Genomic DNA, 19,799 nt, shown 5'->3' with positions numbered 1-19,799 from the left:
TGTTGAATTTGGTTACGCTGATTTGTATACTCATTTTTTGCTATTCAAAATTATTTGAATTTATACATTATCAACAAACTAATTATTCCACTTACATGATTAAAAACTACTTTAACTCTAATTTTTACTCTCTCTTTTAAATGTTTTCTTATCAAATATTAGAACTAAATCCATGAAATTGGTCATTAATTATAAAAAAAGTATTTCATATATTATTAAAAGTGGACACTTATAAGTTATTAGTTTTTTATATTTAAGATATATGGGTGTATATATATATATATATATATATATAATAAACAAAAATAATAATATATGATGTTATATACAATGTTAATTTTTATCATTCAAATAATAAAACTCTAAATTGAAAAATGTTCTCGGGTCAAAAGTCAAAATCATAGACATGGAGAATAGAATACAAATTCAACTAAAATATACATACTTTTCTTTGTTGAATTATCTGTACCCCTCCATATATATATATATATATATATATATATATTGCTCTGATCTCTTGTTTACTATCTATGAACAAAATATTGAGATTTTGTTTCAATTGGGCTGATTCTAGGCCAAGTAAAATAGAAAAGATAGAAAGTGGCGATTCCATTGATAAGAGGAAAGAAGAGAATAATAGTAATATCATGGGGTCGAAATTGAAAGAGACATTCTACATATCACATGGATCACCAACACTAGCCATAGATGATTCAGTCCCTGCATGGAAGTTCTTATCATCTTGGAAGGAGCTGTTTCCGCCGCGACCCTCTTCCATTCTCATCATCTCCGGCCACTGGGACACCCATGTTCCCACGGTCAACGTCGTTGACCAAAATCATATCATCGAAGATTTCTATGGTTTCCCCCAAGCCATGTCCACGGTAAGGTTTCCACTCTTTCACATTTTTTTTGCAGTTGTTATATTATTACTAATTATTATTTTTGTTGTTAGTTTATTATTTATGCTGTGTCAAGTTAGAAAACTAAATAATTATGTTATTTGAATACTTAAAAACTAAGCCATACATTATTATTTATGTTTTTTATTTTATTTTATTTATATACACATGTTTTCAAAAATATACATTTTATAAAATTAAAAGAAATAGTTTGTGGTTGTTATATTTTCAACCAAAAACTATTTGAGCTAAACTCATGCGTGAAATTTAAGATGATATTTTAGAGGTTTTTTTTTTATTTGGTTGGTGGGGTGGTTGTATTATCTTTGTCTCTGGTTTCTGCCTCTTAACATTTTTGGTTGTTTTTAAAGTTAAATTCTTTGTTCCTTAATGAAGTTTTTGCAAACAAACAAATAAATAAAATAAAGTTTTTAAAAGAAGTGAATCGATGAATATATAAAATATTATTTTTGGATGTGCAATTTAATTATTTGAATGGGTTTGATGAAAATGGTTATTATTTTGATATCTATTTTGTTTCTTTTCGTACGTCCTTAGGAATGTAAATAAATGTGCTAAGAAGTTTCGTGGCGTTCATTTATGACATTGACTGGTTGGGTAGTATTCATTTTTTTTACGCAAACAAATGCCGATTGATGAAGTTTTCAATTCGGGGGTTCCAATGTTATATTAAGTATTTTCTTTCTCTTTTTCATTTCTGTGATAGCTTTCACTTTTAACATTTTGATAACATGTAATTCATGAACTTAGACGGAATCATGTCATAGAGAAACACATTGAAGACTTTGTGATAAAGATTTATGTTCTTGCCTTACAAAATAAGACATGTTAAGTATCATATATCTTAATGACAACTACCAAACAACCACTAGGAAGCTGAGTTCTACCTAAACTCTAGCTGGCCAATTGCAGTGAAAAATCTCCTGGAATAACATTTCTGGAAATCTGAGAATGTTATTCCTAAATAAACTAAAGTTTATATTGGTATATGATTTAATGTTCTCGAAAACATTTTTCAAAATTCAAATGATAAAAGAAAAAATAAAAGTGGAATAGAAGTTACTGATTGAACTACATCATACCCTCTAATGTAACTTGTAAAACACAAAAAATGTTACATGAATATGACTCATTATTCTTGAGATCAACCATGCCTAAAATTTATTTAGAAAAAAATTATAACAAAGATGAGAACGTTGTATTCCCAATTTCATATTTACGAAAATAATTTTGCAAAACCTTAAAAAGAAAAATGTCAGTAATATAATATTTTTTATTGACTGAAATTTACTAAAAGTAACAAAATTATGTAAATCTTATTTTTAATTTAATGAATCTCGTTCATAATTTTAAAATTTTCAATAAAATTTAAGTGACTATAGAAATTGTGTTAGAAAGAGTGAGTTTGTGTTGCAAATACTTCTCACATGAAAATAATACTCTAAATTTTAGCATAGCTTAGCTAGCAATTCAAATGGTAATAAATCTTGTGTTTTTTACTATCCTTTTATTGGCAGCTTAAGTATCCGGCACCTGGGGCACCACACTTGGCAAAGAGGGTGAAGGAGTTACTGATAGCATCAGGGTTTAGCCGTGTGGATGAAGATAGGAAACGTGGGCTTGATCATGGTGCATGGGTACCTCTCATGTTGATGTACCCTGAAGCAGATATTCCAGTGTGTCAACTCTCTGTCTCATCTAAGAGAAGTGGCATTTATCACTATAACATGGGAAAGGCTTTGGCTCCTCTTAAGGATGAAGGTGTTCTAATCATTGGCTCTGGGAATGCCACCCATAACCTCAGAGCAATGACATACCGTAATAGCCCTCCTCCTCCCTGGGCTACAGCTTTTATTTCCTGGCTAAAAAGCTCTCTTCTTGATGGAAGGTACTCCCTTAATCTCATTTTAAATGTCACTTCGTGGTAATGATTAGTTTTACCAATTATTGTAGTAAAATAAATTGACTTTACTAAAATACTCTTATTAAAAGTGTAGAAGTTATCGTAATAATTAGTTGATAAGAACTACTCTAGATTAATATTAGTGTTATTAATAGTAGTTAGTCGACAAAGATTATTTATAATGTTTTCTAGGACATTGGTATAGTTTTCTAGGACATTGTTACATCCTGTTTATGGATGACCTTATTTAAGCTTATGAAATAGTTTACCAAATAGTAAAAAAGTGGAGTAAACTGTATTTTTGAATTGGAGTAATGAAATTTATTAGTTAATTTTCTTAACCATTCTTTTTCTATCATTTATTCATTAAACAATAAGGATTCGAATCTTAGACATGATATGATAAGAAAGAAAAAAAAAATAGAATATGAGAATTGGATAATTATAAGATAACAGTAGAATAATCTCATATATAGCATTATAGTAATCTATCTTGTTTACTTCTAACTCAAGCTTTCCACAAGATAAAATTTATACTAAAAAGATTGATTGGATAAGTTCACTTATCATAGCTTTTTAGTTAAAGAAATATAAAAAACATGATACCTCCTGATCTCTTATTCTATTTACCAAAGTGGCCCTTAATGTATAAGCACGATGTAGTTATGTTGATTTGCTGGTTTTAGCTTTGGTACGTTAGCAAGTATTGCTTAAAACTACTTTGAAATGGTTAAAAGGATAGGATGCATGCTTCTTATGTATCGTTTAATGCAAGTGTTTCAATCCAATGCTCTTGTAGATACGAGGAAATAAATCAATTTGAAGAGAATGCCCCATATGCAAAAGTGGCTCATCCCTGGCCAGATCATTTCTTTCCATTGAATGTGGCCTTGGGAGCTGCTGGTGAAAAAGCAAAGGCCAAACTTGTACATGATAGTTGGGATTATGGTTCTGTGTCTTATGCTTCTTTTGGTTTTACAGCAGCTACTAACAGTTGATACCTCCACATACTCATAGCTTCTCTATACTGTTGTTTTAATATATATATATAATTAATTAAAATTACATTTACATTGTTATGATCAATGAGGACATGTGAAATTCGTGTATGTTTGTTTATTTGTTAGTCTCTAAAAGCTGGATGTTTGGTTCCTATCTGGCAAGAGGTTCAATTCATTTTTCGTCAGTCTTCATATCTTCCTACTTATTTAGCATTTTATTAAATATTTTTTAGTTGTGAATTTTAATATTTTTAATAATTGTATTTATATTGACATTTGTAAGCTCATATAAGTAAGTCATTCTCCTTGCTAGATATTAATAGATATTAATTATATGAGTCTTGCATGTAGTATTTTATGGATAAATAATATTTCAGTAACACTCACATTATTTAATTTTTTATAGGACGTGGATTGATAAATTCAACTATTAATTTAAAAGTTATCAAGTAAATTAATTTAATAAAATTTCATACAAAAATAAAATTAATAGATATTTTATCGCATTACTTTATTTTAATGATATAACATTTTTAAAATATAAGTAAATATCAAATTTTAAATAATTTTTATAAATATTTAAACTATATGAATTTTAATATACATAACATAAAAATGATTCAAAAGTTGAATTAATTTTATATTTTTATGAAAAATTATTTAGAGGTATAAATATAAAACCTCGACGAATCCTAACTTAATATTTAGATTCTATTGTAAGTTTTCATTGGCGCCAACGGTATATATTGACCATGAAATGAACAACCTGCCCTACACTAATTTTAAATTTTTTTTATAAAAAGCATATTTGTTTTCCTTTGAAAATGTGTTCTCGAGTTACCATGGTTGGCATACAATTTTCAGTATCTTTCGGCATGTCATTGTATAGTGAGGTGACTAATGAAAATAAAATTGGTAAGCGTGGAAAGCAACATAATGTCCGTTTGATTTGAATTTTGATAAAATTGATTTTGAGCTGGTAAACATTATTAAAATTTATATCTAAATAAGATTTTACAATTAAACTTTTGTCAACACGAGAAGAATTGCCAAATAGGTACGTAATAATTGACTCCTCTAGTGGCTCTTGCCTCTTGCTTTTTCCTTTGTTTTATTATTGTTTATAGTTTTTATTAGATAGAGTCACATGATTCTCTTTAATATTTTCCACGTTGTCCTTTTTTTTTAAAACTAAGTTGTAAATTTTTCTTTGGTTTAGCAAGTTAATTTTGCGCTCATATAAGACTTGTTCTCGAATAAAAAGGTTGCAGACTGTGACTCCATGGACACTGCCTTAAAAGCCGCATGCGGGTTTGAAAACAAAAGAAATGACAAACATGGGTGAAGAATGAAAGGACAACCGATTGAAAGAAACAAAAATCTTTACATTAGCCAATAGACAACATAATACAAATTCACAAGATTTTATGCCTAACAATCCAGAGGAACCTAGACAAGACTCCACAAAAGGAAGGGGCAGACAATAGAGAACCACAATCCACTATTGTATTTCAGGGGCATAAAACCTTTCTGCAAGACTGCAAGGATGTTGAGGGTGTCAATGCAGTTCAACAGACAATGCCATCGTCTTGAGTATATAACCTAAAAGTCTGTGTCAAAGCATGAAACCATGATCTTTGAAACCATGGACCTCGCAAAAGGGATGTAGCTCAAGCTATACCTGTCAATCAAAATATCAGAAAATAGAAGAAATATTAAAGCATTACCAAGGAGTGCGTACAAATATGAGCAGAAGTCATGAATTTAAATTAACGTGAATCAGAATTAATTCATACTCCTATTTCCAATACTCCCCCTCAACCTAGAGCATATAAGTCAAATGCTCCAAGCTCGGAACAAATATCTTGAATTCAGGGCTCCCTTAGAGACTTTGTGAAGATGTTTGCAGTTGATCGTTGGAACTAACATTTTATGATGACTTCCATAGAAAGGACTTCTCTCTTAAACAAAATGACAATCAATTCCAATATGTTTGGTTTTTTCATGAAACACCAGATTAGATACTATATGAAGGGCTGGCTGATTATCACAACATAGTTTTATTTGCTGGGTTTCTTCAAACTTCAATTCCTGAAGTTTAATTCAAATCAGTTCAAAGTGACCGTAGCTATAACTCTATTTTACTTCTTCACTCAATCGTGCAACAACTTTTAACTCTATAAGCAGACAATATTTCCACCCACAGAAACACTCTGGAGAACCTGCCCAATCCGTGTCACAATATACAACTATTAGAGCGTCTTCTTTATCTACATAAAGCAGCCTTTGTTCCAGGCCCTCTTAATATATCTTTCTAGGGAATCCATGAAGTAACATGAATCTAAGTATCTTTAGTATGGCCTATTCTTTTGCAGTATAAAAACTGAGATTGAGGATGACTACTTTCAAATTTGTCATCCTCCACAATTCCAACGTTTCCTTGTCCTTTGGACTAGACACAGTTGCAGAAGTTTTAGATTCCATCTTCTTCAAAGTTTCCACTATCCACTTAGAATGGTGAACAATGTGCAGTAAGCAAGAGGAGACAAGAACAGTGTGGTGAACAGGGCTTTACAAGGTGGTGATGAATTCTGGGGAGAGGACTGTGGCACATGACAGTTCTCTTTTTTTTTTTTTTCAGCAACTCGACTTTGGGTCTGGCCAGAAATTTGAAAGGAAGAAACCAACGGGCCAAATCTGAAAAACAGTGGTCTTGGGAGTTGGGACTAAGATTCAGCCTTGCCAGAGGCTGGATGGACATACATGCAGCAGAGATAGGATTAACCCTTATAATACCAACTTAAAACACACAGGTTTAAAGGATATTAGAGGAGAGATTTTCTTAATTGCTTGAGTGGGATAAGCACTCAGCAAGATTGATATTTATTCTCTCTTTGAAATAATTACACTTGATGATTACAAGGAAGTATTGGAAAGAGTTCTATTTCCTATGCTTATGAATGCTATTATCTAAGGACATGAATCTAAATTAATGTGTATCAGAATCAATTCACACTCCTATTTCCAACAAGAATATTTGAAGTTTCCACTGACAGCTATGCTTTAGTTCAATTCCAACTCCCCTCCTTCTGCCTTATCACTAGCCCTGCCCAAATTTCTACTTTTATCTTATTTCTCTGCAATCCACATAGCCCCTATCATGGAAATTAGAGAAAACCAGAGCCATTTCAACCAAAAAACATAATTTTTTTGCTAAATAGGCTTTCAGTTTCCATGAGATGTTCATGCTTATACTGGACAAAACTTATACATCAGGCATAAGTGATAAGGCCTGACATATAATGCCAGTGCCACCATCACAAACTGACAAGAATGTGGCTAAACCAAGTTGAAATAATTGGAAAAACTGTGGGACCTAACAAAACTGAAATGGGAAAAGCATTCTACTAATTTCAATATAATACTGCAAGACTGGCTGTCATGAACCAAAAAGCAAGAATCGAATAATAGAATAAAAACAGAAAGAACAAGAATGGTGCTGAACAGAACAAGGAGAGAATTCTCCTTCAAAGGGTTTCCCGTTCACAACAGAGCTATTTCTGTTTTACAACTCTCAATGCCCTCTCCTATTCCCCTTCAACTATTTAAGCTAACCACTAACCACTTCCATACTAATTACTCTTAACCAACTCTAACTAATTCTATAACTGTTCTAACTTCTAATTACATTGCTCTGGGTCTTATCACTGGCCAGATAGCATTTTTCTTCAGGGCATATATAATTGAAATTATCTTAGAATTTTTCCTACAATTTGCATACTTCTCATTATGCCACATTGGATTTATGGTAACTTAATGTGCACCCACAGCACCCTGCAGGTAATATTGAAGAAAGTTATACAGAAGGCATTTGGAAAACTTATCACATACCAAACAAGTGCCCCAAACTCCAAAATAATTGCAATAAGTGTCAGTAACTTGTTATGAACCTGTGTAATGCAAAATAATCAAAGAATGAGCTATTAGAAAACAAAGTTTTTCTTTAAGTTTAAATAGAAGGAAGAAAACACAGATTCATTTTGACTTACATAAAGAGCACAAAACAAGGCAATTATCATACTTGCAATGTAAATGGCTGTTGCGTATATACGAACAGGATCAAGCATCATTGTCACTTGCCTTTTAGGACCAATCAGGAACGCTGTGCTGCCATAAAAAAGACTCCCACTTAACACTTGAAGAAAACAGAACAGCTTTGACAAGAGTTTAAAAGAGACAATATAAAGACAGGCATTCACAAATTTTCAAATTTAAATTATTTAGTCAATTCTAATTTAAAATATTAAACTTGTAAGAGTAAGATAACAATAACATGTACCTCGAAAACAATTTCTACAGCAAACAACTGAAAAGAGGAACTTCATTTTATGATAGATAGAAATCAATTGTTATAAACATAATTTAATCTCAAAGATAGCACCTGTGGAAAAATTATCACTTCAATACTAGCAATCTCTCATGACTGATCAATCTAGCTACTCACAGCACAATCCAATGTTCAAAGCAAAACCTTTTAATATACAAGAAGAAAGACATCAAATACACAATACACATAACACTGAGTGTTACACCACCCAGGTAAAATAAAGACAAGAGAAAACTGAAGTCCAGACTGAGATTATGCAACTCAATCATGCTTATTTTTCATCCTGGTGTCTTAAGAAAGTAGTGTTATCCAAGATGTTAAAATTTGTTTACTACAAAGTAAGAATTCAAATTATATAACATCAATTTTACCAGAATCAACTCCTAATATCTGGAGCCTTTTGCCCATATGAAAAGAAAATAAACCATGTTCTAAAAAAAATTAAAAAATAAAGTATGAAAATCTCACTTTTAAGCATTTTGAATTCTGATAGCTACCCTATTATAACAAGAGTCTACATGAGGAGAAAGGAAAGGATGAAAAGTAGCGATTAAGGAACCACATGAGCAACATAGGTGAAATAAAAGGGAATATGCATAGGGGATTTTCTTTTAGCTGTCTAGACACATTGATACAGAGGAGAGGAAGTGAAACAAAGGAGTGAAGTTTGATAAGGGTGTTAAAAGTACAACAATGGGGAGAGTAAAGGCAAGAAAGAAATCAGTGGGAACAGTGGGACTAAGGAGGAAGCTAGGCCCTTGAAGGGACAACTAATCACTTTAATGCTCTATTTATGTCTCTTTGTTATTTAAGTTTCTGCAATCTCTGGATTAAGTCCCAGTTTTCTGCAGTAATTTTATCAATTAATTGTTAGGACTCAAGCCCACAAAGAGAGCCCAATCCAATAGAATAGCCTATCAGGTGAGAGATTCATATGGCATAAGTACTGCATGGAGGTTCCTTATTTACTCAATGTGAGACACAACATCGTGACACCCTTAAAGAGCTTGTGTTCATTGAAACTTCACTCTATCAACATTGACTGGTGGTAGCCCTTCCCTTTAGGCAGCTTCATTCATCTATCTATCACTATTTGATAAGCAAAACCAAGAGGGTATAGCACCTTAATCCAGCCTATAGTTAGTCGTTTCCGTTTTACATAGCCCAATTCTTAATGAAAGCATCCACCAGGACCATTCAAGCCCATGAAGAAAGCCTAAAGACTGGCCTATTGAGTGAGATTGCCTTTGTGAGACATAACAGTATTTCTTAACTCCTCCCTATTTCACCCCTAAGAACCAATTGTATATAGACATAACATGAGACCTGAAATTCAATAGAAAACATGTTGAATTTGTATCACCTTAAATAATTGTCTCTTCCCCCCCCCCCCCCCCAAAAGGCCAAAATAAAAACTCTTTTCCTTTACCAACAATAGCAGAATATTTCAAACCTGTGAATGAAAATACAGTGAACTAGAGAAAATTCAAATTTCTCCCGTTTTAATACATTAAATTGCAAGCACAAGGAAGACAGCATGATTGTGTAAATATACAGCTGTAAAACAGAACATACCTTCCAATTGAAAGCAAATTACCAAGAGTGAATGTTATTGCAAACTTGATTGGTTTGAAGAAAACGAGCATAGACTGTAACATGGGGGGGAAATGCCATTAGTTAGTGCTTATTCTTGTCAGCCAATATAAATTTGAGTTAAAAAGCTAATATTCAACATTGTAGTAGAAAGAGTAACAGTTCTCAGTTAGTTTTCAGAAAGGCAGTGAAAAGGGCTATATTCCCATCAAATTTACATAAACAAAGGTGAGAAATCATAATTGATATTTGTTCATTATCCCAAAATTGTGAATGTGTAATTTTTATACTATGTACTCTATTCCAATTGTTGGTTTATATGACAAAATCCAAAAGTATAGGAGTATATTTACCTATGCTCTATAACTAAGGAAAACTCCATGGCACCACTGCCTAGTTGGCAGTAGTAATAATTGTTGGAGTGGATAATTTATGAACAAATCACAATAATACATCCGAATAAATTAATAATGATGAACAAATCACAACGGTAAGGTTGTTGCCTTGTGTTGTGACTTTGTTGGTCATAGGTCATAGTCATAGAAACACCCTCAACATTCATGGGGATAAGGTGCATACATCTGACTCTCCCTAGTGCCCAGAGCCCACACTTGTAGAGCAGGAGCCTCATGCATTGGGCTGCCTTTTAGTATTGATCAGAAGCTACATATAAATTTTAAATAACTTTAAACAATATGTTGGAAATTATATTATATTTTGCATAACTTCTACAAAATGACAAGCTTTGCTTGAGTTTGTGACAATGATGTTAACATGGAGGGTGTTAAACTATATTAACTCACGAACATAGAAGAATAGAGAAAACATCAGCATACAAGTTGCTTTTTCTAGAATGAAAAAAAAAGTAGAGAACCAGTCCTTCTAACTTAGAACAAAAAATTACAAACAATCAAGTAGTCAAAAGCTTACACATACTCATACTTAAAAAAAAATATTTGAGCTTAAGATTAATATTTACACAGAACTGAAAAACTAGTATATAAGCTTCATTTATCTAACCAGAAAAATCATAATGTCAAACTTACCAATAGTGTACAAGTTAATCCAGCAGCAAAGCATATGGCAAAACCATATAGTCTCTGGTCACAGACAGAGAGCTTATTAGTTAAACTGTGAAAAACAATTTACAAATAGAAACCTGTTAGATGAATTAAATGAACATTTCAATATGATTGAAGTTTGGGTAAGGAAGAAAACTTGAAGGGATTAATGCACAATTTAGCAAAAACAAATCTAAAATATAGGAGCAAAACGAGAGAGGGAGAGAGAGATGCTATCAAGAGTTAATCAACTAATTCAGCATGTCTCTGGAAACTATCAAGAAAAACTGATATTTCAGGCCTTTTCCATTTCCTTAAGTCATAAAGAACCTGTCCCCAATAATAACAATTACTCAAATAGAACAATTTAAAAAAGAGAGAAAAACATGATTATGCTCTTAAAGGCCTATGTTTGCTTTAATTCAATTTTGTTTCCTAAAACCAATCTAGCACCAGCATATGGTTCAAAGTCCTCCAAACAACAAAGATATCATCCTCCAAAACCATTTGTTTGAAACAGAAGATGTCATTATGTATTTGACATTGCACATTTGGTGTATTGGGACTTTATTCTCAGTAACCTTAAAACATGACACTTCTATAGACTGCATATCTTTACTAAGTAACCAAGACACATCTGAGAGTAGATATGAACCTAAAAATTATATAATGTCATTCTAAATTCTAATATACTCTGCAACCCATTCACTTTAAAGGACACCTCTTAATCATCTGAATTCAATTCAATAAGCCAGTTCATAAATATTCCCAGCCAAATGAAATGTACTCATTCATCCAGTTCATTTCATCTTCCAACATATATTTCCTTTATTTTTCACTTCTATGAATGATTTCATGAAGGTATATAATATTTCCCCTCCATCCCTTGTCATTCATTATCATTTGTCACCTAAAAGCTAGCACAAGTTATTTCCAACGATGCACAAAAATCTACATTGAACAATTCTACAAGAAAATATCATCTCTATATTCAAACCCGTATCAACTGTGGATTGAAAAATCATAATAACTTCTCAACATCCAAACAAAAAACAAATTGATAACCACTGAGTCACTGACCATTAAACACTTTATATTTATAGCTATGCCCGTGCTACCCATACATTCTTAGCTAAAATATCCACGGGAGGCAATATTTTGTTAATTCTCCTCAAGAACATTGTAAATCTGGGGGAAATAACAGAATAAATATCAATTTGACTAGTTCTCAAGAAGACTAGCTTTCCTCATCCAACAGTCAGATCGAAAACTTCTGTCTTCCAGCCTAATATTCAAATCACAGTTTCTGACCTTACAACAGTAAATCAAATATATACGCCTGAACTTTGAAAATGACAATAATGGAGAATTAAACGCTAAAAGATTGCAATGCCAAAAACCACGATTAAGGAGCAGATCCATGTTCAAAACCGAGCATATTATTTTCGCTATCGAATCAGCTAAGTCCACTCAAATTTTCGTTTTGTTTCTATACCATCGCTACGTATATTTTTTATTCTCAGAAGCCAAACAAGTAACAAATTGAATTTGCCAATCAGAATAGAAATAGAGAGAATCTAGACCTGTTTGGTGGACAAGGTGCAGTTGCGGTTGAATTCGTCCATGAACGCGAAGGAGTTGCTGTTGCTATCGTTGTCGCCCAATGCTGCAGCATGTTGCTCCTCGTCTTCGACTTCCATTCCCACCATCATCTTCATTTTCTCGAAGGCTCTGTTCATCTTCTCCATCGTTTCCCACACTTTCCCGGGAAAATGGTGGATCTGTGATTATTAGTAACAACCAGTAACTAACAACTAAAGTTTCTTCGAGTTTCAGAAACTGTTTGGAATTTCGATAGAGATATCACAACGACTCCACTTCACTGAAACCAAGAGCATGGACGAGCTTTCTCTCTGTTTTGTTCTTTTTTTTGGGTTACCTTTTTTCGTTCGTTTTCGGCTCATTATTTTGCAGCTATTTTTGTAACTATGATTTACGAGGATGTAGAGAAAAGTTGGGCTTGGAAATTGGGCTCAGTAGAGAAATGAGCAGTTATATTTTCTCAAAAAATAAAACAACTTTACCAAAAAAAAACATAAGCATTTATATGACAGAAAAAGCAAATGAAATTCTTCTTTTCTAAGGTAAATGCAGTTTTTCAAAATTCTTTTTGAACTCAAAGGTTTTATTTGTCTTATTGCATGTTTAGAACTATCTTTTTTTTTTTGGAAAAAAAAAGTGATTACTTGTATTTCAAAGCGAATTGCTATTTAGTACGAATTTATAAAATAAAAAATACGATAAACACTGAACAAATTTGTTCACTCCAAATATAATTATACATTATTGGTAAAAAAATAAATTTGAAGTTATCTATATAATTATCAGTAATGAATTTATATTATTTGCTATCATATTTTTGTACTAGAAGGCATGTTCCTTAAACTCTTTTAAGAAGCTGATAAAAGTAAATAATTATTTTTTAAAATAAGTTGAACAATATCTTTTAGAAAAACAATTTATGTAATTCCATTGAATTTTTAAAATATTCAAGAACGAAAGTTGGATAAGTTATTTGGTAACTTGTTTTAAAAACAATTATACTAAAAAAATTCTCTGTGTAGTATTTTCTTTTATGTAATAACTGTTAAAAAGATAAACACCATTCTTCTTAAAAATAAGGATTATTCATTATTTTAACATATTTGATATAGTTTAAATTTGAAGAAATGTTTTTTTTTTCAAAAACTGTCAAACAACTATAAATAAATGTTTTTCTTTTTTTTAAATAAGTCCATGAAGATACACACTCTTATACATATAAATGCTCTAAATAGAAACAATTATACGAGCAAACCATAGACATTATTTATGATATACAGATCATGTGCTTTCAACTAGTGACAACTCCTTAGAGTTTTCTACCAAATTGAACAACAAATTATTCCCCATTCCATATAATAACAAACCCAGAATTCAGTTTATTTTATGGCAATTTTTTCGTACTTGCCCTTTGGAACCCTCTTTGACATCGAGCATGCTCATCTTCACCATGGCTTGTTGGAAATCTAAGAAAAACAAGGCTTGGTTCATTGCATAGGAATTCACAATGTTCTTTGTTTGTGGACTATTGTACAATGTTTGATCTGATGTAAGGACCCCGTTGTTTGAGACCAAAGCGTTGTAGTATAAGTTATCAAAATCGTTTCTTGTGGCGTCAAAGGGTTGCTCAGCATTGTCACCAGTGCTGCATGTTTTGGAGAGTGTCTTTGCAAATTCTGAGTCCAATGTTCGATCCACTTGGGTCAATCTGTTCTTGAAAGAAGAACACCTTGCCACTCCTAGTGTGTGAGCTCCTACAGAATCAAAATATCTAATGATAATATTTTATTGCTTAATTTATAAAAATTATTGCATTGCCAAGGTTTCCATAGAGATGGGTCTCATATAATCTGTCTCTATTCCCCACACTAGAACTTAATAGCATAGCTCGATTTTTATTTAATTTTGAACATGTGTTAATTTCTAAGTTTGAAGTATTTTGTCACCTCATCATCTATTTTGTTCATATAGATATTTATCAGTCTTTTTTTTTAGATTATAGCAACTCGCAAGTCAAATTAAACCTTAATTAATTCGAGTCAAACGTGTAGACTCACTTTTAAGAAAATAAAGCTCTCTCGGTCAATACCCTTTTTACTATTATTATTATTATTATTATTATTATTTACAATACTTAAATTTGAGAGTTTATTTTTAAAAAAATGTAACTCTTTCTCATTTAGATTGTCATGCTTTGTTGGTAGATAAATATATGTCTAAGATCCTATGTTTGATATTGAGATTTAAAAGTAAGCACAACTTACTTTATCACCCAAATAATCTTAATAGTTTTCCGATTTGATATATATTGAATGAGGTTAAAATATATTATTCAAATCATTGAAAATATGCTAGTAAAAGTAATGAGCAGGGAGAATTCTTCATTAATTGGGGATAATTCTAGTTTATGAAGTCCTACCAAAGTGAAGAAAAATGCGTCATGGTATGCTTATTCATAAGTTTATTGTTATTAAACACCAAAAGGAAAAATCTCTCATACCTCACGAAAAATAAATGAGTTAATCAATTTCTTTATCCTTTTCCTTTACAGTCAAACCATTAACCATGTTCTGAAACTTTATAGTGCTTACTAATTTGGAAATACGTTAGAATTTCCTGTTTAACACATGGCATAGTTTTAACAAAATTATCTTTAAATTATTCCACAGATAACAAAAATAGCAAAAGCATTATTACCAGAGAGAGCCACCATCTCTCTTGCAGAAAACCCATGTTGCCCAAACATCTTGATGAGCTCAGAAGCATTGAAGATAGGGGCTGGTAGATTGATAGTGTCCTCAATTTTTGACCTTGCTCCATCCTTCCTTCCTTTTGGTATGTCATACACTGGACCTCCTGCCTATCATACCATAGATAATAATAATAATATTATTAGGTAAAATTGAACCTTAGTTACTAGCTAATCACAATCATTTAGTGCATGTTAAAAATACTTAAAGCCATTTTGTTTAAGATTTTGTGGAAAAAATGCATTTCTATAAATAATTTTTTTTAGTTCTTTTAGTTATTTGGTTCGGATTATGAGAAAGGTATAAATTGAAAATAATCTCATTTGAACTTTTTTTTTATAAGCTGTTTCTAGAGAAAAAAAATTGAAATTATAACTATCCAGTAAAATAAAAAGTAATTTAAAATTTTATAATATCTCTAAAAAATAATTCACTTTTTATGCATTCTTAAAATCACTTTTTCCAAAAGCTGAAACAAATTAAATTTGAAAAAGTAGTCGCTTATTATTCAGAAGTTCTCTCAAAAAATTGTCAAAAGTAAGCAATTATTTCTTCAAAATAAGCTTATACCAAAAATGGAAAATCAGGTATAAACAATAAGAAATTTATGAAAAAGCTTCATCTTACAAAGAAAACTGCATCTCTAGCAGCCATAGCAAGAATATCAGCGCATGAAACCACTCCAGGGCATTGTCTTTCTAGCTCTTCTTTGATGTCATCTATGACTTCGTAGCCTCTCAAGCTCAAATTTGCAGGTGAATCCTTTTCTGCTGTGTTGCCCTTAGTGGAGTCAATCAAGATTGACCCATCACATCCCTAGTAGACAAAAAATATACTAATTTGAAGTACCATATATGATATATATGAAATAATAATTATAAGCTATGTTAATGAGCAGTTTATAATTTAGAAAATCATGGAATCTTGTAATTACGTAGTTATTAGTTACAAGAACTTACGATTACAAATAAAGGGTACATTTTACTCTATACTTGCTTATTTTTTATCTTGGCCTTTTGTGTGTTTATTTCATTCATTTTTACCTCCATTTTCTTTTCTATCATAGACAAACAATTCCAAAAGGTTAAATTGTTAGATAAGGACAAATAAATGATTTTATTTTACAATTTTAATTTTTAGACACTCAAAAAGTTTTAATATCTATTTAGCACTTCATTTTTTTTTATCGCAATACATCACTCATCATATGTATTATTTTTCTCTCAATGCGGTGTAGACACTACTTAAGATATCTATCAACTATTTTTCTTTATTTCACATCCCTACCTCGGTCCCTCAAGCAAGAGTACTTTAGACTTAGAGCATAAATAAGACAACTTTTGATTAAAGGATCAAAATTAAGATCACTGAATCTTATGGGTTTGATAACATATCATGAACCAACAATTCCAAAAGTTTAATTTATTAAAGACAAATGAATGCTTTATATTAGTTACACGTTTAACATTGTCTTCATTATGCAATTGCATCCATAAGTATGCAAGTGTGATTGGAGATTGTTTGTCTCACACACACACATATAGATAGATAGATAGAGAGAGAGAGAGAGAGAGAGAGAGAGAGAGAGAGGACCTCTATAAAACAGTCATGGAAGTGCATTCTAACAAGAGCTGCAGCTAGGGTGGGATCATCCTGTAGAGCTCTGTTGACTATGTTCTGAACAACAGGTTCAGCAATAGGGCAGCTTAAGAAGTAGTAATTCATTTTCAAAGCACCTGCTCCAGAACTGAAACCACTCACTACCATTTCCATCACAAAAAGCATTATCAGCAAATTAGCCATGACAATCTTCAAAGACTTGAAAGATGGTTTGTACAGCATCTTGATGAAACAACAAGGTTTATATATATATTATATACAGTATGTGTGAGAGGATTGAACTTTGTTTGTAATGTGGCCCAGCAGAATGTATAAAGAACCTTTATATAGTTGGGAAAAGCTGGCAGAATGCAAAGTAGGAAATGTTAGAATTCTATGACTTGTGCTCCTAATCATGACCTCATAGGTGAATTTGTTTTATAATTTATTAACTTTGTTCCTTTTAATCTGTATGGAGAAAAAAATTATTCAAACCAAAAAACTTAATTATTTTATTAAAATTAATTGTCAAACTTATCAATTTTTAATAAAGGGTTCTATTTTAATTCTTAAACTACTCAAATGATAATAGTATCGTTTTTCTGTTTTTCTACTGCCTACTTAAGATTACACAATAAAAATTAATAAATAATAATTTTTATTAAAAATTATAACACTCGATGTTATCAATGCATCAGACCTTGTGATATTCTATAATTTTAATTAAAATTATCATATTTAATTTTTTTATTGTACGTATTTAGATATATGTTAAAAATTTGATATTTTATATGGACAAAAAGCTATTAATAAAATAATAACAAATAATATTGTTTTAAATTTCTACATGATTCATGTATAAATAAATTATATCTTTGAATAAAAAATAAAAATAAAAACAAAAATAATATAATATTAGAGTTTCATTATTTAAATATTTTTTAATGTTCACACGATAAATTTATATATACTTTATGAACCTGAGCTCTTGTTCATGGCATCATGGGTGCATCAAGTTTAAAATAAGTAATGCTATAATTTTCTATAACATTTTTTTTATTATTTTTAATCCTTTATAAAAATGTATTCAATAAAAAATATATTTAATATCTTTAAAACATGAAAATTTATAATTTTTTGCATATTAAAATTGATAGAAAGATTCACTAAAAAAGGTTTATAAACAAATTAAAAGTATTCTTTTATTTAATAAAACAGGATACAATGGAAAGAAAATTAAAAAAAAAAATTATCATGTTGAGGTTGGATAATATGTCATATCAACTTCAATGTCATGTCTCACTATAGTTAAACCCTCTTAGGATCGATTTTGGCTTCCATAGTCATACTTGAAATCCAAGAAAGTACACATAATCCTTAACATAAGGTCATTATTTATCATATTAGAGTGTTTATCATTTTAAAAAATGTTTAGTACATGATCGTTATTGACGACGGATGTGGACACCATTTCAACAAGTATCTCTTATTGGTGGTGTAGGGATTCTTGTAATAATGAAGGTGTTCCTGCAATAAATACTTCAATGTTCAAGTTTAAAAAGGTTTTTTGCTAAAAATTATGGATAAATATAGAGTAAGTAACATACTAGAGGCTTGAAATTCATCATTTCTTTTAGATAGGCATTGGTTTACCCTTGATGTTTGAGTTTTCATTATTTTGCAGACATAAACTGTTGAGTTAATACCATATACGCAATCAAATCTTTTGATTATTGGAGCTTAATTTTGTTAACTGCTGCAACGTTAAAACATTCTAGCTGGAAAACCTGTCTTAACTTTCACGCCAGAATACTGTAGCTACCATCCCAAGTCAACTAATAGAATAATAATCATGTTTAGTTTTTAAAATATTCAAAACGTTAGTATTCACATATTCAGTGCTTAGTGGAATTATTGCATGGCAAGTGTAGGCGTTTTATATATTATTATACAAACCATTGCAAATGATTGAAAAGGAGGAGTAGGTATAGAAAATGAATAGGAAATTGAAAAGAGGAGAAAAGTAAGGATATATAGTGGTTGATCGTTTACTTCTCAACCATGTTCATCCAATCCTAATTATAATCAACTATATTGTAACACATACAATTTGTTTAGATAAGAGAAAAAAATGGAGAAGCAAAAATATGAATATTGACATTTTTAATTAAGGAAAATATAAATAAAATAAGATAAATTTTATTTTAAAAATAAAAATTGTAATATATTTTAACTTAGTTTATATCAATTTTGTTTTTTATTTTTATATTTTGAAAGTTTAACTTTTTAATTTTATAGTTTTGAAAATTTTGGTTTTGATCTCTTATTAGCAATGTCAAAACATATGTCCAATATGGTACAATTATTGAATAAATTATAAATGTCTAACATGCCAGGTAAAATTTAAATGAAATAAAATTATAGAAACTGAAATCAAAACAGAATAAAATTATAAGTATCAAAATTGAATTTATAAGGACCAAAACTAAACTTCAGATTAATTTACAGAAACTAAAAATATATATAAACCAAATATTATTTTTCTTTCATTATCTCCTTAATTCAAATTTCAAACTGTTTTCTCTCTCTTTTTCACATCTCAATTGGTATCTAGTTCGTTTCTGAAATCTTGTTGAATTTGATGAAAGATACCAAAATAGATTAGCCAGGCCTTTGCTTAAGTATCAAAGCATGACAAGTAATATTTTGATGACTCAAACTCCTGGCACTGCATAAATTTTAACAGTTTAGCGTAAATTTTATTAAAAATATTTTTATGATTATCTTTATACAGTTTAATTGAGTCATTTTACTTTCTGTTTCACTCTGTTAAATAAGTGAAGAAATTTATTTGTTTATTTTCTTCTATTGACTCGCCAATTTACAATTTTGGTCAATTGACGCAAGTGGATTAATATAAAATTAAAATTCAACACTTTAAAATTGAACTTCAAGAATTCAAATTGAAATGTTAATTACG

General features: G+C 30.6%; 3 protein-coding genes across 4 annotated transcripts; 1 reads left to right on the top strand and 2 right to left on the bottom strand.

The window, feature by feature from the left end:
- The first annotated feature begins 502 nt into the window (after window positions 1-502).
- On the top strand, window positions 503-4,009 carry LOC113867831 (extradiol ring-cleavage dioxygenase-like). 2 transcript variants are annotated; one of them, XM_027503325.1, is made up of 4 exons: window positions 503-584; window positions 624-884; window positions 2,441-2,811; window positions 3,626-3,951. In XM_027503325.1, the coding sequence occupies exons 1-4, from the start codon at window positions 531-533 to the stop codon at window positions 3,822-3,824; spliced, it is 885 nt and encodes a 294-aa protein (XP_027359126.1). In that variant the 5' UTR covers window positions 503-530; the 3' UTR covers window positions 3,825-3,951. The 2 variants fall into 2 exon arrangements, with proteins under 2 accessions (XP_027359126.1, XP_027359125.1); XM_027503324.1 differs by having other exon boundaries at window positions 531-884; window positions 3,626-4,009.
- Window positions 4,010-5,082: 1,073 nt separating this feature from the next.
- Window positions 5,083-12,819, bottom strand: LOC113867649 (vesicle transport protein SFT2B). Its single transcript, XM_027503061.1, has 6 exons — window positions 12,452-12,819; window positions 10,854-10,907; window positions 9,790-9,863; window positions 7,877-7,994; window positions 7,719-7,777; window positions 5,083-5,508 (listed from the first exon to the last, which is right to left on the bottom strand). The coding sequence occupies exons 1-6, from the start codon at window positions 12,614-12,616 to the stop codon at window positions 5,430-5,432; spliced, it is 549 nt and encodes a 182-aa protein (XP_027358862.1). The 5' UTR covers window positions 12,617-12,819; the 3' UTR covers window positions 5,083-5,429.
- Window positions 12,820-13,844: 1,025 nt separating this feature from the next.
- On the bottom strand, window positions 13,845-17,062 carry LOC113868007 (peroxidase 47-like). The gene is made up of 4 exons (XM_027503556.1): window positions 16,814-17,062; window positions 15,848-16,036; window positions 15,168-15,330; window positions 13,845-14,224 (listed from the first exon to the last, which is right to left on the bottom strand). The coding sequence occupies exons 1-4, from the start codon at window positions 17,060-17,062 to the stop codon at window positions 13,845-13,847; spliced, it is 981 nt and encodes a 326-aa protein (XP_027359357.1).
- Between the last annotated feature and the right edge of the window lie 2,737 nt (window positions 17,063-19,799).

This window comes from Abrus precatorius, unplaced genomic scaffold, assembly GCF_003935025.1.
Source record: "Abrus precatorius isolate BTA unplaced genomic scaffold, Abrus_2018 Scaffold5, whole genome shotgun sequence".
Taxonomy (NCBI): domain Eukaryota; kingdom Viridiplantae; phylum Streptophyta; class Magnoliopsida; order Fabales; family Fabaceae; genus Abrus; species Abrus precatorius.
The sequence above is the reverse complement of the archived record's forward strand: the minus strand, read 5'-3'. Positions and strand labels throughout refer to the sequence as shown.